The following is a 26,987-nucleotide window of genomic DNA, read 5'->3' on the forward strand; positions in this document are numbered from 1 at the left end:
ATGTTTGTTTTCACACATCGTTGTCAATATAATGAAATGACTGTCATACAAGGGAGAGGTTTATATAGCTACATGTATAAAACCAGGTTTGATCCACCATTTTCTACATAAGAAAATGCCTGTACCAAGTCAGGAATATGACAGTTGTTATCCATTCGTTTGATGTGTTTGAGCTTTTAAATTTGGACTTTCTGTTTTGAATTTTCCTCGGAGTTCAGTATCATTGTGATTTTACCTTTTATCTGTTTTTCTTGGACACTTCTGACGTGTATTTGGGCCTTCATATGAGGGTGTGGATAGAGTTTACAAAATAGATAAAAATGGTCAAAAACTAATGAATAGAGAAAACTAGAGGCTCTAAATATCCTGTGTCGCTCACATATGTATATGTCCATACTCAGCAATAGACTCTCTCCAACATTGTAGACAAGAATAGAATTCATGACAAACATTTCTTTTTTATTGATCTTATATTGGTGATCATTTTGTCTGTTTAGTGTCTCTCTATCTTCTTTTGTTTTTGCTCAAAACACATAAAAGGGTGAAATAAGAATGTGTCCAAAGTACACGGATGCCCCCCTCGCACTATTTTTCTATGATCAGTGGACCATAAAATTGGGATCAAAACTATAATTTGGCATGACAATTAGAGAGATCATAATATAGGAAACATGTGTTCTAAGTTTCAAGTTGAAAATTAGAACAGTTGTTCATGTTTGAGCAAGTATAAATAATATCTATGGAACATAAAAGAATAACCTGTCTTTGACAATTTTATTTTCCATAGCGGCGACCATAATCTTCCTATTGTTGCCGACGCGCTAGGAAGTAGTAACCTCCAACAATGTCCAGGTTGGAAGAGAAGCCTTGCGAAGTGGTAGGAACCATGGGAAATTCGTCCAATTATATACCAAGCCTTTAGAACAATTTCATGTATCATATAATAGTAAAACGAACTCAAGTTACATTGTAAACAAACTTTAATTTTCTATATTTATTTGTTTGAGAGAAAATTGCAAAAATTGCAATTTTGCTGCAATGTTGGAAGAAAGTGTTTGTTGCTAGAAAGTTGTAAGATCTTTTTCTTAATCTTATTTAGGAATAACTATTTGCAACAATGTTTCAAAAAACTTTTCTTTTAAAATGTCAGACACGATAGCTAGGTTGCACGGATGTTTCAAGCATTTTTCTTTTAAAATATTACACCTGATTATTTTTCAAAGATTACGCCCACTGCTTTCCACAAAAAATAGGGTGGGCAGAAGTCGTTCAATTAACGTTATATATAACAGTGAATTAGCTGCTATATCATTTCTTTAAATGTGGCCCTACAACAAGAATTGATAGACCCAGAAAGAAGTCTGTTAAATATTTTGTAATGAACAATAACTATTAAGAGATCATAATTTTTATTGATATAATAAAAACAACCAATCCAACATGCATCGTTTCAGTTTAATTCGTCATATTTCATTGTAATAACACACAAAAAATTACATGCATCCTGGACTCATCAAAATCTATTTGGACTCACCATTTCTAAAAGTGATCAACATGAAAAATTCCTAGTGTCAGAACCCTGTTATATGTTTATTGAATTGTAAATGAAATGATATCGATTTGTATCAGTTTTTACACTTCATGCAGCCATCTGTTAAGAAAGAATTGTTAAATTGTTTGCATTGTTTTGTGAATAAATTAGTGTGCCTTTGCTTAATTGTGTATCTTAAGTTCAATTTGTATTGATTTCACGATGAATGGGTTTTTTTTCTCTGTTTTCTCTGAAACTCGTGACATATATTTATTTGTCTTATTTATATTCTATCAATCAAGTCATTCTTTCCATCAGTTTTTTTTTTCTATTCGTTTAATTGTTAATATTGCTAAAATCTAATGTTGCACATTAATTTGGAAAAAAAGGTATATTCTATTCTATATATTAGATTTACAACGGACGGACTAGTAAAGAAATCAAGCTTATTTCGAATATAATTGAAATTACAATAGTCAATAGTAAATGCAAAAGGGGTCTATAGACATTAGACATTGTTTTATTTACCAATCATGGGCCTTGTCAGGCAAGATACAAAAACAGCCTATATATATATAAGGGTGTGAGTGGAGTAAATAATACAGAATAGAGAACAATGACCAAAAAATAATGAATAGAGAAAAATAGCCGATAAAATTATCCGCAGGGCGCAGCTTGATACGACCGCAGAGGTCGAACCCTGAACAGTTGGGGCAAGTATGGACACAACATTCAAGCTTGATACAGCTCTGAATTTGGATTGTGATGAAATATTTGACACAGCATAGGTTTCTGACACAGAATGAATGTATTCTAAGATCTTAAAAATTATAAATTGGACATTTACCTATTATGGTCCAATATCCAAAATATAAATACATGGTTATATAGTTTCACCATATCAAAGAACCCCAAGAATTCAATTTTTTATGAAATCAGAGAAAGTTTAATTTTGGACCCTTTTGACCTCAATGTTGACCAATTTGATAACGGGGCCCAAAAATCAAAAATCTAAATACATGGTTAGTTTCGGCATATCAAAACCCCAATAATTCAATTTTTGATGAAATCAAACAAAGTTTAATTTTGGACCCTTTAGACCTAAATGTGGACCAATTTAAAAACAGAACCCAAAATCCAAAAAATGTAATACACGGTTAGATTCAGCATATAAAAGAATCCCATATATTCAATTTTAGTTGAAATCAAACAAAGTTTAATTTTTGACCCCAATTTGGACCAACTTGAAAACTGGGTCCATAATTAAAAATCTAAATACATGTTTAGATTCAGCATATCAAAGAACCCCAAGAATTCTATTTTTGTTAAAATCAATCTAAGTTTAGTTTAATTTTGGACGGTTTGGACCTTAATGTAGACCCATTTGAAAACGGGACCAAAAATTAAGAATCTAAATACATGGTGAGATTCGGCATATCAAAGAACCCCAATAATTCAATTTTTGATGAAATCAAACAAAGATTAATTTTGGGCACTTTGGACCTCAATGTGGTACAATTTCAGAAAGATCCATACACTTACACACAAGTTATTGTCTGGAAACTAGAAAAACGCTTATATTGACCCCTTTTTATTCCCTAAATTCCTAAACTGTTGGGACCAAAACCCCCAAAATCAATCCCAACCTTCCCTTTGTAGTTTCAAACCTTGTGTTTGAATTTCATAGAGGTCCATTCACTTAAACTAAAATTATTGTCCAGAAACTAATGATACCAATATATGACTGCAATTTTTTGCGGTCTTATAAAACATGAGAACACAAGCTTTTAATCCTATATGAATGTGATAAGTAAAAAAGCATATATTATATTTGCGAAAAGAAGACTGTTACTTTCCCCTACAGAAAACTAGAGGCTCTAAAGAGCCTGTGTCGCTCACCTTGGTCTATGTGAATATTAAACAAAGGAAGAAGATGGATTCATGACAAAATTGTGTTTTGGTGATGTGATGTGTTTGTACATCTTACTTTACTGAATATTCTTGCTGCTAACAATTATCTCTATCTATAATGAACTTGGCCCAGTAGTTTCAGTGGACAATTTTAGTAAAAATTTACAACTTTTATGAAAATTGTTAAAAATTAAATCTCTAAAGGACAATAACTCCTTAGGGGGTCAATTGACCATTTTGGTCATGTTGACTTATTTTTAGGTCTTACTTCGCTGTACATTATTGCTGTTTACAGTTTATCTCTATCTATAATAACATTCAAGATAATAACCAAAAACAGCAAAATTTCCTTAAAATTACCAATTCAGGGGCAGCAACCCAACAACGGGTTCTCTGATCCATCTGATAATTTCAGGGCAGATAAATCATGACCTGATTAACAATTTTGCCCCCATGTCAGATTTGCTCTAAATGCTTTGGTTTTTGAGTTATAAGCCAAAAACTGCATTTTACCCCTATGTTCTATTTTTAGCTGTGGCGGCCATCTTGGTTGGTTGGCCGGGTCAATGGAAACATTTTTTTAACTACATACCCTAATGATGATTGTGGACAAGTTTGGTTTAATTTGCCTTGGTAGTTTCAGAGGAGAAGATTTTTGTAAAAGATAGCCAAAATTTACGAAAAATTGTTAAAAATTGATTATAAAGGGCAATATCTTCTTAGGAGTCAATTGACCATTTGGATCATGTTGACTTATTTGTAGATCTTATTTTGCTGAACATTATTGCCGTTCACAGTTTACCTCATGATCTATAATAATATTCAAGATAACAACCAAAAACGGCAAAATTTCCTTAAAATTACCAATTTAGAGGCAGCAACCGAACAACGGGTTCTCCGATTCAGTTATGTTATATGTTATTCAGACTCTCTCTAGACTTTACGTATGATATGTAATAAGATCAGATAACACAGAGAAACATTTAGACCTTTCCATAGAATTTGACCAATCGGAAACCGAGATATATAAAGAGAGTGTGAAGATACCTTTTACTGCGAGACGTGTGTTTCCAATTTGGTGTCGGTAGACAAAATATCTACGATTGACATACTTGGGTGTGATTGCTACGGATAATTCCGACAACTAAAGTAGACGTGTTATACACCATTGTGTATAAAAATCAATTTAGGTATACGACACAACAAGTTTTAGCGGTGTTGACAACCCAGAAATCGGCATATAACTGAATTTCGCAACCGGCTGTCATTTTTCAAAATTGCGAGTTAAGAACCTTGTGTTATATATACTAAGGTACATAGGGAAAAAATTCTGAGACAAGTGCCTTGTGAATACAATGTCTTTTATAAATCTTTGAAAAAAAATGAATTATTTCCTTTTGAAAAGAAATCTAGTAATTAATAAGTATTTCAACAAAATTTAATTCTAGGGAAAGGGCTTCAACTGAACAAGGAGAAAAGCTAAAATCGTGAAAATCGAACTTGACCTGTAACTTGTCATGATAAAACAATACACTAAATATCCAATCAATATCTTCAAGCATGAAAAAAAAGTCTGGAAAACTGATTTGCTGGACTGACGGATGGACAGACAGACGGACAGAGTGCAAACCTAATGTCCCCTTTGACTTCGTCGGTAGGGGACTAAAAATCTGAAGGGTTATTTCTCTTTGAACATAACTATGGCTTACCATAGCATTCTAACATTACATATATAATTATTAATAATGTAATTAACTTCAAACTGTCTAATAATATTAATTATAATCATCACCACTTAAGAAATAGATTTTTTTTCAATAAATCTGTCACTTCAATTTTTATTGTGAGATAAGACATTTACCTTTAGCTTAGTCATAATATGATAACAATATACAAGAGTGCACACACTGAAATGACTCGCCTTCTTTACTAATCATTGAAACTATGTTGATAGTCCTAAGTATAAAGCTTTATCACAACTGTCACATAAACTTAACATTAACCAAGATAGCTAACCAAAGGCCAATGAACCATGAAAATGAGGTCAAGGTCAGATGAACCATGCCAGACAAGACATTTACAGCTAACAAAGCTTCCATACAACAAATATAGTTGACCTATTACTTATAGTTCAAGAAAAATAGACCAAAACACAAAAACTTAACACTGTGCAATGAACCGTACAATTCAGGTCATGGTCAAATAAACCTGTGGGACTGACATACAGATCATAATATATTTCCATACACCAAATATAGTTGACCTTTGGCATATAATATTAGATAAAAAGACCAAAACTTAAAAACTTAACTTTGACCACTGAACCATGAAAATGAGGTCAAGGTCAGATGAAATCTGCCCGCTAGACATGTACACCTTACAATCATTCCATACAACAATTATAGTAGACCTATTGCATAAAGTATGAGAAAAACAGACCAAAACACAAAAACTTAACTATAACCACTGAACCATGAAAATGAGGTCAAGGTCAGATGACACCTGCCAATTGGACATGTACACCTTCCAGTCCTTTGGTACACCAAATATACTAGCCCTATTGCTTATAGTATCTGAGATATGGACTTGACCACCAAAACTTAACCTTGTTCACTGATCCATGAAATGAGGTCGAGGTCAAGTGAAAACTGTCTGACGGGCATGAGGACCTTGCAAGGTACGCACATACCAAATATAGTTATCCTATTACTTATAATAAGAGAGAATTCAACATTACAAAAATTCTGAACTTTTTTTTCAAGTGGTCACTGAACCATGAAAATGAGGTCAAGGACATTGGACATGTGACTGACAGATTTCGTAACATGAGGCATCTATATACAAAGTATGAAGCATCCAGGTCTTTCACCTTCTAAAATATAAACCTTTTAAGAAGTTAGCTAACGCCGCTGCCGCCGGATCACTATCCCTTTGTCGAGCTATCTGCAACAAAAGTTGCAGGCTCGACAAAAATATTTAAAATACCCCTTTTGGATATTAAAAATGGCAATAACTCAAAAAGGAGAAATGCTAAAATCGTGAAAATTGAACTTGACCTTCATTTTGACACAAGCAACAACATATCTAAAGGAGTAGGTTCAGTAAGATCTCTTTTTGCCCCAAAATATAGCAGTTTCACAAAATTGTTAAAATCTGAACTTTAAGCCATTAATTGGAAAGAAGAATACTTCTGTAACATAAATATGGGCTGTATCGGGCACTAGCATCATAAAGTCATGCTAAAATACTGAAATCTTTACAATTTTAGAATTTGAGTTAATTTTTAGACAGTTTCCGTCTTAAATGGAAGTGGCCGCATTTGTGTTCATTCTTAATATTTAAATGTAAGTTGTATTTGATGATAATACATAACTTATATAAAGTTGAGGATGAACACGGATGCGTCCAATTTCATTTTTGACAAAAGCCATCTGAAAAATTACATATTACGGCATATTTGATAGATTTTTAGTATTTAAGCTTGGATTGAGCATCTTTGATGACTTAATCAGTTAAAATATTTCATATTAACTAATTGAATCTATTAAAGTAGACACAAGAGTGTTAATAAAATTAACGGTAACAATTTTCTTGCACCGGATGCGCATTTCGACAATACATGTCTCTTAAACTAGAGGCTCTTAAGAGCTTGTGTCGCTCACCTCGGTCTATGTGCATATTAAACAAAGGACACAGATGGATTCATGACAAAATTGTTTTTGGTGATGGTGATGTGTTTGTAGATCATACTTTACTGAACATTCTTGCTTCTTACATTTATCTCAATTTATAATGAACTTGGCCCATTAGTTACAGAGGAAAATATTTTGTTAAAATTTACAAAAAATTTACAAAATTTACAAAATTATTAAAAATTGACTATAAAGGGCAATAACTCCTTAAGGGGTCAACTGACCTTTTAAGTCATGTTGACTTATTTGTGGATCTTACTTTGCTGAACATTATTGCTGTTTACAGTTTATCTCTATCTATAATAATATTCAAGATAGTAACCAAAAACAGCAAAATTTCCTTAAAAAATTCCAATTCAGGGCCGGGGCAGCAACCAAATAACCAGTTGTCGGATTCATCTGAAAATTTAAGGACAGATAGATCTTGACTTGCAAAACAATTTAACCCCCATGTCTGAATTACTTTTAATGCTTTGGTTTCAGAGTTATAAGCCAAAATCTACATTTTACCCTTATGTTCTATTTTTAGCCATGGTGGCCATCTTGGTTGGTTGGCAGGGTCATCGCACACATTTTTTAAACTAAATACCTCAATGATGATTCTGGCCAAGTATGGTTTAATTTGGACCACTAGTTTTAGAGAAGATTTTTGTAAAAGATTAGAAAAAATTACGAAAAATTGGTAAAAAATGACTATAAGGCGTAAATTAAAATATTGTTTGTTTGCCCTTGACCGACCGACCCTATAAATTCTTTCCGCTTGAAAATCTTTTATTTGTATTTATCAGCGATATTTAATTTTATTTTATTTTTCCGTTCCTACATTAAATCTTATATTTGTATTTCCCGCTCAAAACTTTTTTTACCGGAATCCTCGGGTTTTATCTTTTCCGTATAACGTCTAGTCCGTTTGGTATCACGTGAGCGTTTGACATGAACACTTGCATTTTGAGTTTCAAAGCATTCGTTTGAAATCGATATTGAAAGCTTTGAAATCATGATATGACCAACGTTACTCTGTGTCTTTATACTTGAAGAGCAGGGTTCATTAAAAAAAAAGTTTGTCCAATACAAAATTATCAACGTATGCACAAAATATTTTGTAAACGGACGTTGTATCCTATGTAGGAATGGCCTTTGGTGATCCGTAGATCAGGATGATTATGTTCACGATGCCTTCGACCAGCATTGAAATATTATTTATATCTGACATGAACCAAAGGTCTGTAAAGTGGAGAATATTTGGCAGTAAAATCTAAAATATGTAAAGTTTTTCCATACAGATCATTTATAAATGCGATGTTAAATACATGACAATTGAGTTTCGAGTCTTGTATCATTTTTATTGGAAACTCAGGCACACACGAAAACTTAAACACTCTAGGGACTTTTTCTACTAGTAAGGCCAATTAAAATTAATTGCTAGATTTTCATCCCCGACCGCCCCTCTGAAATCGTCCCGCCCCGATTTTTTTTATTTAACAAAAATACGATTTCCGGATTTTGGTCATGTCCGTTACCAGGAACCATCGATAATTTCGTTTCATTCGAAACTTCCTGTTTCAAATTTCTTTTTTGTATTTCTTCGCCGGAGTAATCCCCTCGAAAATGATTAAGTCGAAATATTCTGCTGCTCTATGATGACAACATGATCTACCGAGAATAGAGATTGATAACGAGAAGGGCATGAAATATTCGAGTTACGAGTAAAACGCCTTGTCCTTGAACGCAAATTGCGGTAGTCACCGGTAGTCACAAGTGAATCGAAAATCATGTTTTTTTCTTTATTTATACAATGACTTTGTGTCAGGAAATTTGGACTGTGAATGGTATCCAAAGCGCAAGAATCGTAGAACAAATTGGTACAAAAACATGACTGGATTAAAGAAATTGACACAAGCACGAACTTGTTTGAATTATGACCGTATATTGGGAAAAAAATGTCAACAAACACGCATTTTAATTAAACAAGCCCTTTTATTCACCCATGGCTTTTGTTTTTGTTGACAAACAGCAAACACCCTCTGTTACTGTCCCTACCATCAATTTAGTCATTAAGCCACAACTAATTTTTTGGTTAACTTCATGTTTTACATCATAATTTCTTTCAACACTGAGTTGACATTTTATTCTGTACTCGTAATACTTGTGTTGCATACAATTGTACCAAAACATTTAATTGATTTTATGACGACTACAAACCATTGCTTATCAAGCAAAATACATGTACATGTGGTGTAGGTATACTAGTAGTCTAACTGAAGACTGAAGAGAGCATTTCTCTTCTTTTTGATGTCTACAATAAATAGGTTTCTACAGCGGCAATTGCATGTATAACAGTGGTTGCCAATCAGGGATTTTTATTTAAGAGTTTGAAAAATAGTGTAGGATTCCTTATACAGCATGTATATACATTATACAAGCTTGTTTCCCACTAGCATATACCCCGCGGTATGAAAAACTCATGACGAGGGTTTCATATGAAATAAAATTTAAAAAATAAAATCCTCCCACCCGCCCCATTTTTTTCAAAAATTTGGATGAAAATCTACTAATTAATTTTAGTTGGCCTAATGTATGTCTCCCCGGACATATTTTACCAGGACAAAGTTATCTCTTACAGAAAACCTTTAGGTCGAGGTAAGCGTACAAGGTACGTAGTACAGAATATTAGTGTAAGTTAAAACTCTTTAAAGTTCCAGGCATATAAACGTTGAAAATATGCCGCACAGCCCTGTAATTTTATATTTGAAAACAAAATAGTAGTAATTAATTTCATATTCTACATGGTCCAAGACCACAATTATTTCGTAGTGCATTTCTTTTAGAACATATATGAAAATAAAAAAAAATCCCACCTGCGCTTTCTCAAAGAAACTTTTACAGTCTGTTGTACTACTTTTGGGACAAATTATATCAAAATTATAGAAAACTTCATCGGCTCTAACTCAAAATATGAACAAATTTATGCTTAGGGCGTCTTGAAATCTTTTGACAGCTTCCGAAGTGCTAATTTTAAACCTTTTTCAGCTGGACCAAATCACTACTTTCCTTTAAAATTCTGGACCCAAATTTCTTTACAGTGTAATTTTACTTGCAATTTGAGGCATTAAACATGGAGACATAAAACAAAACTTTACGACAAAAGAGATGATTTCAGCTTTCCAATTGTGAACTTTCCATTTCTAAGTAGCAACATTCCAGCAGCACCTGCATACGGGGTATATATCTCCCAATTGATACAATATTCCCGTGCTTGCATTTCCTATCATGATTTTCTTGATAGAGGGTTACTGCTCACAAGGAAGCTATTAAACCAAGAGTTCCAAATGGTGAAGTTGAAATCATCCCTTCGTAAATTTTACTGACGCCATCACGAGTTGGTTGACCGTTATGGAATAACCATTTCACAAATGATATCGAATATGTTCCTTACGTCGTAACTACAATCCCCTTCCCTTTCATGAATGTGACCTACCAAATTAGACTATTTACCGGATTTGTAATCACATAAGCAACACGACGGGAGACCACCCCTAGTTTTTAGTGGGGTTCGTGTTGTTTATTCTTTAGTTTTCTATGTTGTGTCATGTGTACTATTGTTTTTCTGTTTGTCTTTTTCATTTTTAGCCATGGCGTTGTCAGTTTGTTTTAGATTTATGAGTTTGACTGTCCCTTTGGTATCTTTCGTCCCTCTTTTGAAGGGGTATAAAAATTTAATGGCAAGTAACCCACTGTCAACAATAGTGACTATATTTGTGAACAACGAAAATCAAGGGACGACAATTGTGGTCTCGGACCACATGATAATTTTTTTTCTAAACTTCCTGGGACTTTATACTTATAGTCCAAAAAAACTTATAAGCAAAAGCATACTTAAACAAAAGCAATACAGACAAAAATGACGTCATGCAGATTTTGTATCTATAAAATAAAATATTATACCTACCTGCCTACCCATGACAAAAAATGTAACTAGCTTAGTTATTTTTTGGGAAAGAAAAAGAAAATAATTTACCTACTTACAATGTACCTACCCTGTTTCAAAACATAGGGTCCGAAAAAGGCAAACAAACACTATTTTAATTTAGGCATAAAGGGCAATAACTCCTTTGAAAAGGGGATCAACTGACCATTTTAGTCAAATTAACTTATTTGTAGATCTTACTTTGCTGAACATTATTGCTGTTTACAGTTTATCTCTATCTATAATAATATTCAAGATAATAGCAAAAAAAACGTATAATTTCCTCAAAATTGCCAATTCAGGGGCAGCAACCAAACAACGGGTTGTCCGATTCGTCTTAAAATTTCAGGGCAGATATATCTTGACCTGATAAACAATTTTGCCCCCATGTCAGATTTGCTCTAAATGCTTTGGTTTTTGAGTTATAAGCCAAAAACTGCATTTTACCCCTATGTTCTATGTTCTATTTTTAGCCATGGTAGCCATCTTGGTTGGTTGGCCGGGTCACCAGACACAATTTTTAAACTATATACCCCAATGATGATTGTGGCCAAGTTTGGTTTAATTTGGCCCAATAGTTTGAGGAGAAGATTTTTGTAAAAGATAACTAAGATTTACAAAAAATGGTTAAAATTGACTATAAAGGGCAATAACTCCTAAAGGGGTCAACTGACCATTTTGGTCCTGTTGACTTATTCGTAAATCTTACTTTGCTGAACATTTTTGCTGTTTACAGTTTATCTCTATCTATAATAATATTCATGATAATAACCAAAAACAGCAAAATTGCCTTAAAATTACCAATTCAGGGGCAGTAACCTAACAACGGGTTGTCTGATTCATCTGAACATTTCAGGGCAGATAGATCTTGACCTGATAAACAATCTAACCCCTTGTCAGATTTGCTCTAAATGCTTTGATTTTTGTGTTATAAGCCAAAAACTGCATTTTATCCCTATGTTCTACTTTTAGCCATGGTGGCCATCTTGGCCAGGTCACCGGACACAATTTTTAAACTAGATACCCTAATAATGATTTTGGCCATGTTTGGTTAAATTTGGCCCAGTAGTTTCAGAGGAGAAGATTGTTGTAAAAGTTAACGACGACGGTCGCCGGACGACGCCGGACGCCAAGTGATGATAAAAGCTCACTTGGCCCTTCGGGCCAGGTGAGCTAAATACAGATCAAAACACTAAAACTTAACATTTACCAAAGAACCATAAATATGAGGTAAAAATCAGATGACACCAGCCAGACAGACATGCACACCTTATAATCACTAGAACACACCCGCTAAATCGCGGGCATTTAGAGCTTGGTTGAAAGTATGTAAACTGTTGTAGGATGAAATATTGTAAAAGATTTTATGTCTGGAGAATTTCAGAAAAGGTATCAAAGTAAGTCATAGGCACTTGGAGACAGGAAAATATTTTAAGCCCTCTCCATTTTTTCCAAAGTCCGTTATTTTTTTGCTTGCTGTTAAATTCCATGATTTTCGAGTTTTCCAAGTTTTGTATACTATGAACATACATATAATACAAATAAAGTGTATTTTCCTAGTTTCTTCTCCACGGCGATCACTGCTATATTAATCATAGTATACATGCAGAATAACACGAAAATAATTGTCCTTTCCCCGATTTTGAAAATCATGTTTAAAGAGGGAAGTAAAGGAGGGTATCCGCACGGAAGAACGCGCAATAAAATTGTCATTTCACGATGAAAGAACAATTAAAAATTTCTTGCACATTGATCTTTTTATCGATTTCACGAAACACGGTGAATAACGAATCTTTTTCACGGCTGCACGTGAAATAAAAAATGGCAAAACTCGTTGCACGAAAATAATCCCTTACCCGCTCTTTTAAAGTTTAAAATCGGAAGTCTTGGGTTTGACTTATAAGTCGGTCTGATAACGGAAACAATATCCGGACGTCTTTTTCTTCACTTTTCTCCAAAAATAACCCAAACTGAATTATCATAAGAATGGATGACAAATGCGAATATGCATGGTACCTATAGGACACTGAGGCATGATGATTAATTTATTGGGGAAGGACGATTAGCGACACACAAAATTAGGTCTTCTCGCTTAATAGTATAGATTCCATAAACCAAATATAGTTGACTTATTGCTTACAGTACTTGAAACACAAAAACTTAACATTGATCAATGAACCATAAAAATGAGGTCAAGGTCAGATGACACCAGCTAGACAGACATGTACAACTTACAATCATTCCATACACCAAATATAGTTGACCTATTGCATACCATGCATACAGTACTTGAAAAACTGACCAAAAGATAAAATAAACTGTTATCACAGAGATATATCTCGCCTTTTTGTAATTTTGATTATGCAAATGTTGAAATCCAAATAGCAATACTCTAACATCTTACACACTTTTTGCAAATATTCAAAGTCAATGAACCATGACTGAGTTATATGGCTAAACAATCTCCATGTAAATGAAATGTGCCAATGCTAATACAACTGCATACCAAATACCATTGACTTATTATAAGTCGTTCACAAATGTAAATACAAACATTAACTTGTAAACTATGTAAAAGTTTCAAAGTCAAATATCATTGACTTATCATAAGCAGTTCATCTTAAACTGATCAAATCACAAACTAATAAATGTAAAGTGAGATAAGTTTCAAAGTCATTAGACTGTGACTGGGGGCAAGGTCAAATATTCTCCATGGAAATTATATGTGCCAAAGCTTAAAAAACTGAATACCAATTAACATTGGCCTACCACTAATGGTACCCCTTGAACTGGCCTAATCACCAACTAATACATGATTATGATAAATTACAAAAAAATTCGAGGTCAATAGACCATGTCTAAGGGGGCGGAGCCAAACTATCTCCATGGAAAGGAGTTTTGCCAATGCTTATACAACTGCATACCAAATATCATTGACCTACCACTTATGGTTCCCCATAAACTGACCTAATCTCAAACAAATACATTAAAAATAAGCAAAAGTTTCGAAGTCAATACACCATGACTGAGGGGGCAGGGCCAAATAATCTCCATGGAAATGAGATGTGCCAATGCCTATACAACTGCATACCAAATATGATTGACCTACCACTTGCCGTTCACCATATTAACTAGACCTAATCACAAACTAATAAATTGTTGATGCAGTCACCGTCGCAGCCACCGCCACCGACACCGGAAACAGCATACCTACATTGTATGTCTCGCTTTTTGACTCCGTCAACTTCAAGGCGAGACAAAAATAACAATGACCAATGAACCATGAAAATGAGGTCAAGGTCAAATGAAAACCTGCCAGTCTGACATATACCCCTTACAATCAATAATAGATAATAATACCTATGTCTGGCTTACTGCGATGAAATTAATGAACACCATACACTGTGACATTTCAAATACCAAATATAGATCACCTAATGCTAGTAGTTCCTGAGAAACAGGTCTTACTATGAAAACTAAACATTGACCAGTGAAACGTGAAAATGAAGTGAGGGTCAGATGAACAGATATATGATAAGTACAACTTGATATCATCCATACTCCAAATACATAGTTAATCTATTGCTTAAACTACAATGTATCTAAGAAAGAGACTTAACTTTGCAAACATTACATTGACCAATGACTTATGAAAATGAGGTCAAGGTCAGATGAATTATGCCAGACAGACTTGTTCACCTTACCATCATGATCTCGAATACAAAATATAGTTGACCTATTGCTTACAGGATCCAAGAAACAGACTAAAAAAAAACTCGACATTGACCAATGAACCATGAAGATGAGATCATGGTCAGATGAAAGCTGCCAGACAGACAAGTTCATCTTACAATTCTATACATCAATTATTGTTTACATACTGTTTATAGTATCTTAGAAACGGACTTGACAACAAAAGCTTCACCTTGATGACTGATGCATGACATGATTGGAGTGTTATGTCTCACTTTCTATGACTTAGGTCACAGGTGAGACAAAAATAAATGTTTTCTAACAGCTATAATGTCAGTGTGTCGTCTGTACAAACGGACTTGACAACGGAAGCTTTACCTTGATGACTGATGCATGACATGATTGGAGTGTTATGTCTCACTTTCTATGACTAAGGTCACAGGTGAGACAAAAATAAATGTTTTCTAACAGCTATTATGTCAGTGTGTCGTCTGTACAAACGGACTTGACAACGGAAGCTTTACCTTGATGACTGATGCATGACATGATTGGAGTGTTATGTCTCACTTTCTATGACTAAGGTCACAGGTGAGACAAAAATAAATGTTTTCTAACAGCTATTATGTCAGTGTGTCGTCTGTACAATGGCTACCTTTTTTCTTGGGGAAATAATTCAAGCAAAGTAGAATATTGCTTGCAATTGCAAAGTACGAATAAACATGTATTATAGCATCGTATAGAAGACCATATATTTGATGGTACTTGCTATGTCATGTATTTCATATATTTATTGGAAAGCTGCTAACACTATAGCTCCAAGTTATCTTTTATAGTGATTAATCTCATCAATACATTACAGTTAACTGCATGATGTCGTATAAAAAAAACATGTTGTTATTCTGCAATTCCTAGAGTAATAGTAAACTAATGATGAAATAAAGTTTAAGAAAATTACCTGCTATCCCTAGTCCAGCAGTCACGCCTGAAGATTTCTCTGACATGACAGTCTGAAAAATTAGAAATATGCACTGTGAATATATCTTTACTCATGTCACTTGTTGCACTATAAAAATTCTAAAATATATCAACCCCCCAAAATATACTTTATAAAACAAATGTTTCACATTATATACTATTTATATCGAACAAATTTTCATATTTTTCAGGAAAATGCGTGGCCTAGAGTAATAGATATATATATAGTTTACAGTGTAAAGGTGGTTTTTAAATTTGGAACATTCCCTTGTAGACATAAACTTGCTTCATGTTGATTTCCAAATGCATTTTGAATGCACCTTTAAATGGAAAATTGTTCCATCTGTGGAATATTCTAATATTCCTCAGTGATCTCACACTTGTTATCATTTGACTTGATACAATGTATCCTTCCAATTTTGGATAACCTCCATTTTAAGCATACGTAAAATCAAGTAAATCAAGTATCCATGATATGTACAATCGTATAAAAAAAATGTCCTTCAAGGTACGTAGTATTTAGGGTATAAACAAGCTAGAGGCTCGACGGTGCCTTGATATCGCTCAAACTTTAACCTGAAGCGTGCAATAAATGGATGAACAGACGAACGGACGTACAGATGGACGTATGTACAGACGGACAAGGCTAAAACTTAAAGGGCAAAATAAAGTACAAAGTTGAAAAGTATGGAGGACCCAAAATTCCGAGAGTTTTTGCCAAATACAGCTAAAACTATATTCCTGTGGTAGAAAATTCTTAGTATTCATAAAAACTGAAGTTTTGTGAACAGTTAATTTGTAATTATGACCATAATCATAATATCAATAATAATTCATGTCAACACATTAGTGCTTACTAATCACTTGGCTTCTGTCGTGATAAACTTACAGCTATACATGATCTACAAATATGTCAATATGACAAAAAACAATAAACAACAGGAGTTATTGACCTTTAAAAATGACAAATTTTGACTTATAATAGTTGGCCTATTGCCTATAGAATCTAAGAAAGAAACTTAACCATGAAAACTTAATATTGACCAATCAACCATGAACATGAGGTCAAGGTCAGGTGATACCTACAAAACAGACATATACAACTTACAATCATTCGATACACCAAATATAGTTAACCTATTAATTATAGTTCAAGAGAAATAGACCAAAACACAAAAACTTCACAATGAGCAATGAACCATGAAAATGAGGTCAAAGTCAAATACACTTGCAAGACTGACATGTAAATCATAATTTACTTCCATACACCAAATATAGATGACCTATTGCATATAATATTAGAAAAAAAGAACAACACAAAAAATCAAATTACACCACTGAACCATGAAAATGGGGTGAAGGTCAGATGACACCTGCCAGTTGGACATGTACACCTTACAATCATTTCATACACCAATTATAGCATAATTTTTTATTATTGTATCTGATATATGGACTTGAACATGACAACTTAACCTTGATCACTGAACAATGAAATAAGATTGAGGTCAAATGAAAACTGTCTTTCAGGCATGGGGACCTTACAAGGTACATGTATGCACATACTAAATAAAGTCATCCTATTTATTTAAACTGAATAACAAAAGGTTTAGCCAATACATGAAATATTTTATTTTTTCATATTGAAAATAAAGGCAATTTTTAGAATTTTTCATCAATTTAATCAGAATGTAATACTGTAAAAAAATCAGGATTAAAAGATGTTTTGAAAAGTAATTGATTAAATTAAATTACTTGTAATTTTTGGTTGATTAATGATTACTTAAAAAATTGAAATCAATTATAGCCGACTAATGATTACAATTACAATTACCCCAAACCTGATCTGAGATGAGACTAGTTAACCATGAAAAGGAGGTTATAGACAGACTGGCGGTGTAAGAATCTCAAATAGAATTTTGCAAAGCTTGTTTTCACCTTAACACTCTTAAATTAAATAAAAGACATCTACTAATTTTGTTTAATATTGAAGAAATCACAAACCAATAATTTCCTGAATACAAAATGGTGGCTTAGCTTTGTGAAAGGCTGGTAAAGAGTTGAATTTAGCGTCTCAAATATATGAATTTGGCAAATCAAAATCGTAATAACAAATAAATTGCATTAGAATTTGAAATTTTTATTTTAAGACATAAAGAATATCCCCTAGAGTATCCTGGCTTTGTACCTGATTTATTCTAAGTGTAAGCATTTGTAATTAAAAGTATGTGTACCTGTAAGTATTCCATCACTTCTTTATTCTGCCTCAATTTCATTGCTGCTGCCAGATCGTATGGAGTCTTACCCTGAAATACAAATCTTTATATTGCCTTTATCTGATTATTACAAAGAAGACTTTTGTAACACATATCATCAGTAAACAAGACCAGTAGCAGCTGAGTGGTGTGTTATTTTGTTTTTACAGGTGCTAACCATATTATTTTCAATTATAGAATATAACTCATGAACAACATTCTGAATATTTTTATAACTTTTTCTGTAGCCTTTAAGAAGGCTTTTTTTAAAAGCATATGAAATAATCTCAATCTGTCAGTAATTAGTTTTAGACTAATTACTGACAGATTGAGATTATTTCATATGCTTTTATTTTTTCTACGCGTTTTTTTTTTTAAATCTGTTAATGCATCCTTATGTCTAGATGAGGGTTGTAGGATTTGTTTTTGTTTTTTGACTCTTTATTTTTTATTTTTTGGACAAATTATTCCCAAGTTGTTTTTTTTATATTTTAGCACCCCATTTTTCTCTATTTTTTATATTTTTGCACCCCATTATTTTCTATTCATCATCTTTTTGTCCAATTCTCTCTATTCCTGAAGTTTTTTTCTATCATTCATGATTTTCTATTCTGTATATCCTATCCATACTCTCCTATAACTGTATATTGTTATTTTACAGATTTCATAGTTTTTAGTGTTAACACTGACATTGTATAGATAAGGAAATACATAAATTACTGTAGGTACTCGCTTATAAGTTGGAAGTTTGGGAGTAAAATTCAGAATCCAGAGAGGGGTACCGACTTATAAGCCAGATCCCGAGACCAGAGGAAAAATCCAAGCTCAAGAAAGGTGGTCAGATGTGAATTTCCTGACCAAAACTACATAAATCTCTAAATAAATAGCTTTTGTGGAAAATAAATGACTACAATACAGTAACTGTCTTTGTGTTTTATTTGCTCTCTGTTAACATTTGTGTTGAATTTCCCACTGTTTCAGTTTTGTCTATTGACTTTTCATGGTCACATGGTTTTGTATCATTCCAAAGGAAGAGCCAAGAACCAGAAATCAGAAGAAGATAATAATGTACTTAATATATAAAAAGAATGTATCTAACCGACTAATTGTGTTATTATTGTTTTTATTAAAAATTACTATTTTAAAAAGAATGTATCTAACCGACTAATTGTGTTATTATTGTTTTTATTAAAAATTACAACATTGATTGACAAGCCAATATAATCCATGAATAACCCCTAATTAAGTGACAAAGAGTTGTATTCACTATAGGTGTGAAAAATATCAGTGACATGTTAATAGGTTAATTAGTTAGTGTCCCTTGATTTCTATAATCCATTAATTGATGGTGTCTATCCTATGTCTCAGTTTATTTATTACTATGACTGGTCTGTTATGAATGATTAACAGGATTAATTTATTTTTTTCGTTTGACTTTTATTTTGTTAAGGTTTATGTTGGTTTATTATATTCGTTTTTCTCAAACAAAAGGTGTTTGGTCATACACTACAAAATCATTGATGCATTACGTAAACAATATGAGGCAAAACAGTGAAAAAAAACAAGAAACAAGAAATGAATACATCTTTATTATTATCAAAAGAATAAATTATCAGGATGAACATCAATTCTACATGTACTTATTTAAAGAAACAAACATTCATTCAATACATGAATCTCAATTTAATTTCTTGATTTTGCTGATGATCAGTTACTTTCTGCTGCCAAAAAAAAAGTCCCAATTTAAACCGACTTATAGGCGGGTCAAGACTGAATCCTTAGATTTTAAAGCTGAAAAGGCATCCGACTTATAAGTGGATCGACTTATACTCGAGTATCTATGGTATGGCACAGATAAGAGTTTTATCTGCAGCTATTCCAACTATATAGATTAAAAACAAGAATTTGAAGAAATTTGCAGTCTTAAGGAGGCTGGGGTGTCTTCCTCCATATTGGATTTTGAAAAAAACAGACAATAAACAGTCGAGATCTTTAATAAAATTTGCAAATTTCGAAAGTTGTCTGTAATTTATGTGCAAGACTTTTCATGTTAATATAGAAAATAATGTGATTTATCATATTTACTGCTATATTTTACAAAAAACAGATTTATTAATTGTTTTTAAAACTTTGCCATATAAGGGGAGATAACTCTGATATAAGGAGAGATAACTTAGATAAAGTAACTGTTACAATCATATGTTTTTTTAACTATTAAATTATAAATATATGATGAACTTGTACGTCTGGCGTATTAAATTTTTAACCTGGTACCTTTTGTTGGCTATTATTCATTTGTTTCTCTGTCCTATATTTTCTCCAATTTATTTGTATTGTAGTCCTGTTTTGTAATGTTGTCAGTTTAATGTTATAATTAACATCGCCATTAAAGCGGGAGGTTTGGCATGCCCACCATTTTTATTTTAAAATGCCTGTACCAAGGGAGGGAAATCGCCATTGTTATATTATAGTTCGTTTCTGTGTGTGTAACATTTTAATGTTGTGTTTCTGTTGTATCGTAGTTCTTTTATATTCGATGCGTTTCCCTCAGTTTTAGTTTGTAACCTGGATTTATTTTTTTCTCTATCGATTTATGAATTTCGAACAGCGGTATACTACTGTTGCCTTTATTCAATGTATTGCTTAATACTATTTTGATACTAACTTATAATTTTGTTATCATTGTAACGACAACGGATTGGTGTATGGGTCTTTTGACAGTTTATTTGTTTCCATTTTGTTTAATGACAACAAGTGCCAGATTCAGGATATTGCCAGGTCTAATTTTGAATCTATACAAATTATTATTTTTGACATCAAAAACTATTTTATCCATTTACTTATAGGTTATTATTATTGCTTCTTTTCCATAAAACTGAGATATTCATATAATTTGGCTTACAAATTATGGAATAATAAAATTATCTCCTTTTAGTATAACTAATCACCCAAAATGTATTAGTGGTCTATAAACAAAATCATTTTATTTTTGAAGATTTTGAAAACAAATACTGGATTTCTTTTATATGATCATCTATGTTCATGTGTTTTATAGTAAAACTAAGCCATACAATCTATTAAACACTTTCATATTTTTAGTTCAATTTAAAGTATCATATGAAATATGTGTAACTATAACCTTGAGAAAAAAAATTCCATTTGACCAAAAATATCATTAACATCATTTTAGTGATGCATTATTTACTAGTTGAATACTGAGCCTTTACTATGATATATTACCTCATGTGTTTTAACAAAGGGACTGATGCCTCCTTCTTCTACTAGACATCTTGTGACATGTAGCCTTCCATACTTAGCAGCCAGATGTAGAGCTGTTTTACCATCTATCTATAATACCAAATAACATGTAAATATTATGGATACTACTTTGTTACCAATATAAATAGTATACAACATATCCTACAACTGATATAAAACTTGTCTGATAAACAGGATAATGTTGTGTAATAAATTAAAACAAAATGTATATCACATGAATCAGTGGTCAAAACTGAACAAAATGACCTGTCAAACTTGTATTCATATTGTACATAAACAACAAATAAACAACAAGTTTTTTTGTGGGATGTCAGAACTTCCATCAGAAATGTCATGTTAACCTTTTTTCAAGAAATGCATAAAATATTTATATCAAGGGATTCTGACAGTGCAATGCACAGAGATAAATGAGATCTCACTTTATATAATTCTAGCAAGTATTTGTTGATATAATAATGAAATCTGTCTGATTAACATGATTCAGAATAATGATCAATTTAAAAAAAAACATTTTTCAAAGAAATATGAAAAACAGTTACATTTCCTGATTTAGTACAAGGAGACAAGTAAAATGAGACCCCACTTTATATGATTATTACAAATATTTGTTCATTAAACCTGTCTTATTAACAATATGATTTTGTTTTGATTAAAAGTAATGTAATCAGATTTAGTAGATAACATACTTTTGATGTGATATCTTTGTTACATCTGTTCTCCAGAAGTAGTCGAGACACTTCCACATGTCCTCCCTCGGCTGCCAACATTAATGCTGTCCGTCCACTAACCTGGAATAATACAACTGACATCAAAACTTGTCTGATGAACTGGACAATGTTGTGTAATAAATATAAACAAAAATGACCAGTCACATTAATTAAAACTGTCTGATTAACAACAGGATTTAGTGTAAATTCAGTTGAATCATTAATTTTATAAAAGTAAATTTTTCAAAGAAAAAAGAAAAAGTTATATTTTCTGATTCAGAACAATACTACGAGTAAAATGAGACCCCACTTTATATGATTCTTACAAATATTTGTTCATTAAACCTGTCTAATTAACAACATGATTTTGTGTTGATTAAAAGTAATGTGATCAGATTTAGTAGATAACATACTGATGTGATATCTTTGTTACATTTGTTCTTCAGAAGTAGTCGAGACACTTCCACATATCCTTCACTGGCTGCCAACATTAATGCTGTCCATCCACCAACCTGGAATAATACAACTGACATCAAAACTTGTCTGATAAACTGGACAATGTTGTGTAATAAATATAAACAGAAATAAATAGTCACATTAATTAAAACTGTCTGCTTGACAATAGGATTTAGTGTAGATTCAGTAAAATCATAAATTTTAAGAAAATAATTTTTTTAAAGAAAAATGAAAAAAAGTTATATTTTCTGATTCAGAACAATAATATGAGTAAAATGAGACCCCACTTTATATGATTCTGACAAATATTAGTTGTCCATTAAACCTGTATAATTAACAACAGGATTTAGTGTAGATTTCATTAATAATGAATTATTCAAAAAAGCATGAAAAAAGTTTTATTTCCTGATTTAGTACAACATAAAGAAAATGAGATCCTAAAACATGTTTAAATAAAGATTATTATTATTATCATTATTATTATTCATACAAGCATTTGTTGTCCATTAAACATGTCTAATTAACAACAGGATTTAGTGCAGATTCAGTATAATCATTGATTTAAAAAAAATCAAAGAAAAGTGAAAAAGAGTAGTATTTTCAGACATGTCAGATACAGAACAATTATATGAGTTAAACGTATTACATTTTATATGAATCTAACGACTATTTGTCCTTTTTACAAGATATTTCTACATTAGATCTTTATACATATCACTACCTGACCAAAGTTGTTAACACAACATCAAGTGAAACATAAGTGTAACAAATTGTTTCATGTCAAGAAGCAAAATAAGAACTTCACAATCCATAACTCAAACAAAAAGAGAAATATTTTAAAATCAAACCATGCATGCATTTTTCAATTAAAACTGTCTAATTTAAATAAAAATTTTGATTTAATCTTGTTTCAGTATAATGACTAAGTATCAGTTAACATACAGAGCAATAGTGATAAAATAGTGCCGGTTTTATTATTGTGTGTTTTATTTTTAATACCAATCATGCCAATGGTCTAGATAGGCCAAGGGGGAATGGTACAAAAACAAATATGGTTTAACCCCTCCACATTGTGCGCCCGTACCAAATCAGACAACCTGGATCATGTGTTGTTTGTTGTTATATTTGTTTGTCTATTTATTTAGTAGTCAGGTCAGGTCTGGGCCATGTGTTGTGTGTTGTTATATTTGTTTGTCTATATACTATGAGTAGTCAGGTCCAGACCATGTGTTGTTTGTTGTTATATTTGTTTGTCTATTTACTCTGAGTAGTCAGGTCAGGTCCAGATCATGTGTTGCTTGTTGTTATATTTGTTTGTCTATTTACTCTGAGTAGTCAAGTCAGGTCCAGACCATGTGTTGTGTGTTGTTATATTTATTGTCTATTTACTGTGAGTAGTCAGGTCCAGACCATGTGTTGTTAGTTGTTATATTTGTTTGTCTATTTACTCTGAGTAGTCAGGTCCAGGCCATGTGTTGTGTGTTGTTATATTTGTTTGTCTATTTACTGTGAGAAGTCAGGTCCAGACCATGTGTTGTTAGTTGTTATATTTGTTTGTCTATTTCCTCTTGAGTAGTCAGGTCAGGTTCAGACCATGTGTTGTGTGTTGTTATATTTGTTTGTATATTTACCAGGGGTTAAAAAATCCACTAGCCCGACGCCCGGGACTAGAGCATTTACGCCTCGGGCAATCAAAACTTTTAACCCAATATGCCCGACGGACTAGTAACAAAAAATTCTTGGCGTTTCCAAAATAGATAGTGGAAAATCCCTTCATCCCTATTCTATCTTAGCCAATCAGATTCAATTACGTCATCCGGGATTCAAAGCATTTGAACTGGTTTGTACAGGTCTAGGGTTACGTTCAATATCGTAGCGGCTACTTAGGGCTACGCAGATTTATGACTATTGAAAGTGTAGCTAGCCTAGCTGCTACATAGATATTGATAGCAGCTACTCGCTAGCTACTCGTTCAGTATAGACAAAAATCTTTGTAGCACTACGTAGCCGCTACGATATTGAATGCAACCCTGTTGTACAGGTACATGTTTTAAAAATAGAACAAATAACTCAGGGTGGCCAGGTATCATCTATTGATCGCAATATCTCATACTTTCAATATTGATTTCTCAGTACAGGGGGTATTGTACATTGCTTCTGTCGAGATTTTCAATTAACAGTACCGGGGTTTTTTGTATTGGTCTTGTCGGACAACTGCTGAACACGAAACAATACAACAAAATATTTCAAAATATTTTAGAACGGGCACCCCAGAAACTTCGTCAATTTCAAAGCAAAAATCGGTAGATGAAGGGGGTACTAATGAGGCTGAAAATTCATCCAGAAAAAAATGTAAAATACGATAGGGAAAAGCGGAAAAGAACATATCTAGTGACATAGACAGAAGATTCCCCTGGGCAAGGTCAGCTGTGGCGTCAGGATGAAAAATCCGAGACCATGTTCTGAGAATATTGCCAATGTTTTTACCGAGCACGCCAATAAAAGGTCTCCCTTGTATGTGTGGACAACAAATATAATAATTAAACCACGGCACTTGTTTCACACGATAAAACCAATGAACATGTTTGATACCAATTTATAACTTTTAATTATACCCCCGCTTTGAAAAAAAGGGGGTATACTGTTTTACCTCTGTCTGTCCTTCCTTCAGTCCATCAGTCCGCCAGTCTGTCAGTCCGTCCGTCCCATGAATATTTTTCTTCACATTTTTCTCATGAACTACACTACCAGGATTTCTAAAATTTGGTTTCAGGCTTGATATAAGTCAGCTATACCATGTGATGCGTTTTCAGATTCATCACTCAACAACTTCCTGTTTACCGAACACTTGTTTGATTTTACACATGATAGCCAATTTGAAAATTTTTCGTCACATTTTTCTCAGGAACTACAATACAAGGATTTCTGAAATTTGGTTTAAGGGTTAATATAAGTCAGCATTACTGTGTGATGCGTTTTCAGATTCATCACTCGACAACTTCCTGTTTACCGAACACTTGCATATTTTTACACAATTAATATTAACCACTTGCGGCGGGGGTATCATCAGTGATCAGTAGCTTGCAGTTTCACTTATTTTTCCTGTTAACATGGTTAAGGAGGCTCGCAGGTATAAGATTTTCAGAAAAAATCATACTTGCCCCAACTGTTCAGGGTTCGACCTATGCGGTCGTATAAAGCTGCGCCCTGCGGAGTATCTGGTTCTATTAGGTATAAGATAAAGTTCATTTATAGAAAAATATAGAGAAATCCTATAGTAAATAAAAAAAATTGATTTAGACCCGTGAGCCTCCTTAATGACCCATAGTGCTACAACAGATAAAAATGAACTAGTTTAATACAGTGTATAATGTCCCCTTCAAAACATGACACCCACCCTGTATTATGCAGCAAACTCTGATTTGTAAGGCATACATAGGCTAGCAGGTCAGTTTTGATGGGCTAGCAGTTCTTCGAACAGGGCTAGTAAAATACTGCTGCCAATAAGTCCTGGGCTAGTTAGCTGTAACAACATTTTTAACCCCTGGTTGTAGCACTATGGGTCATTAAGGAGGCTCACGGGTCTAAATCAATTTTTTTTATTTACTATAGGATTTCTCTATATTTTTCTATAAATGAACTTTATCTTATACCTAATAGAACCAGATACTCCGCAGGGCGCAGCTTTAAAGACCGCATAGGTCGAACCCTGAACAGTTGGGGCAAGTATGGACACAACATTTAAGCTTGATACAGCTCTGAATTTGGAATGTGATTAAAAAGTTGACACAACATAGGTTTCTGACACAGGATGAATGTGGTCTAAGAACTTAAACTTACAAACTTAAAATTTTTAAATTGGACATTTACCTATTATGGTCCAATATCCAAAATCTAAATACATGGTTAGATTCAGCATATCATAGAACCCCAAGAAAAATACTTATTTGGGCCCTTTTTGGACCCTAATTCCTAAACTGTTGGGACCAAAACACCCAAAATCAATCCCAACCTTCCTTTTATGGTCATAGGGTAATATCGAAATAAAAAAAAAAACTAAATTACAGAAATTGCTTAAATTTACAACTATTTAGTTTATGTACAGCTTCTTCGAAAACAACAATAAAAAATATAGGTCACCGATGAGTTAAAAAAGATATTTCAATTTTACTGCCAAAAAATAGCATTTTTGCACCAAAGGGAGATAATTTGGAGCATTTTCAATGATATCTACATTTTAAAAGTCAACTGGGGCCACACAAATTGATTTTTTGGAATGATTTTTGTACCATATGATAAAGTCACAACTACTAAAGGTAATAAATATAATTTGTAATGAAAAATAAATGTTTAATTTTTTTCTGAAAATCTTATACCTGCGAGCCTCCTTAACCATGTTAACAGGAAAAATAAGTGAAACTGCGAGCTACTGATCACTGATGATACCCCCGCCGCAAGTGGTTAATATTAATTGTGTAAAAATATGCAAGTGTTCGGTAAACAGGAAGTTGTCGAGTGATG

The 26,987-nt window shown here is 32.9% G+C and overlaps 1 protein-coding gene across 1 annotated transcript in view; it reads right to left on the reverse strand.

Annotated features, from left to right (window-relative positions):
- The window catches only part of LOC139498906 (uncharacterized), a 46,693-nt gene extending 24,602 nt beyond the window's left edge, over positions 1 to 22,091 (reverse strand). The window contains exons 1-4 of the mRNA XM_071287496.1: positions 21,990 to 22,091; positions 21,265 to 21,368; positions 18,004 to 18,075; positions 15,750 to 15,801 (exon numbers count right to left, since the gene is read on the reverse strand). Coding sequence (XP_071143597.1) covers positions 15,750 to 15,801; positions 18,004 to 18,045 — 94 coding nt within the window. The 5' untranslated portion in view covers positions 18,046 to 18,075; positions 21,265 to 21,368; positions 21,990 to 22,091. The remainder of the gene's footprint in view (positions 1 to 15,749; positions 15,802 to 18,003; positions 18,076 to 21,264; positions 21,369 to 21,989) is intronic.
- Between the last annotated feature and the right edge of the window lie 4,896 nt (positions 22,092 to 26,987).

Source organism: Mytilus edulis, chromosome 12 (assembly GCF_963676685.1).
Source record: "Mytilus edulis chromosome 12, xbMytEdul2.2, whole genome shotgun sequence".
Lineage (NCBI taxonomy): Eukaryota > Metazoa > Mollusca > Bivalvia > Mytilida > Mytilidae > Mytilus > Mytilus edulis.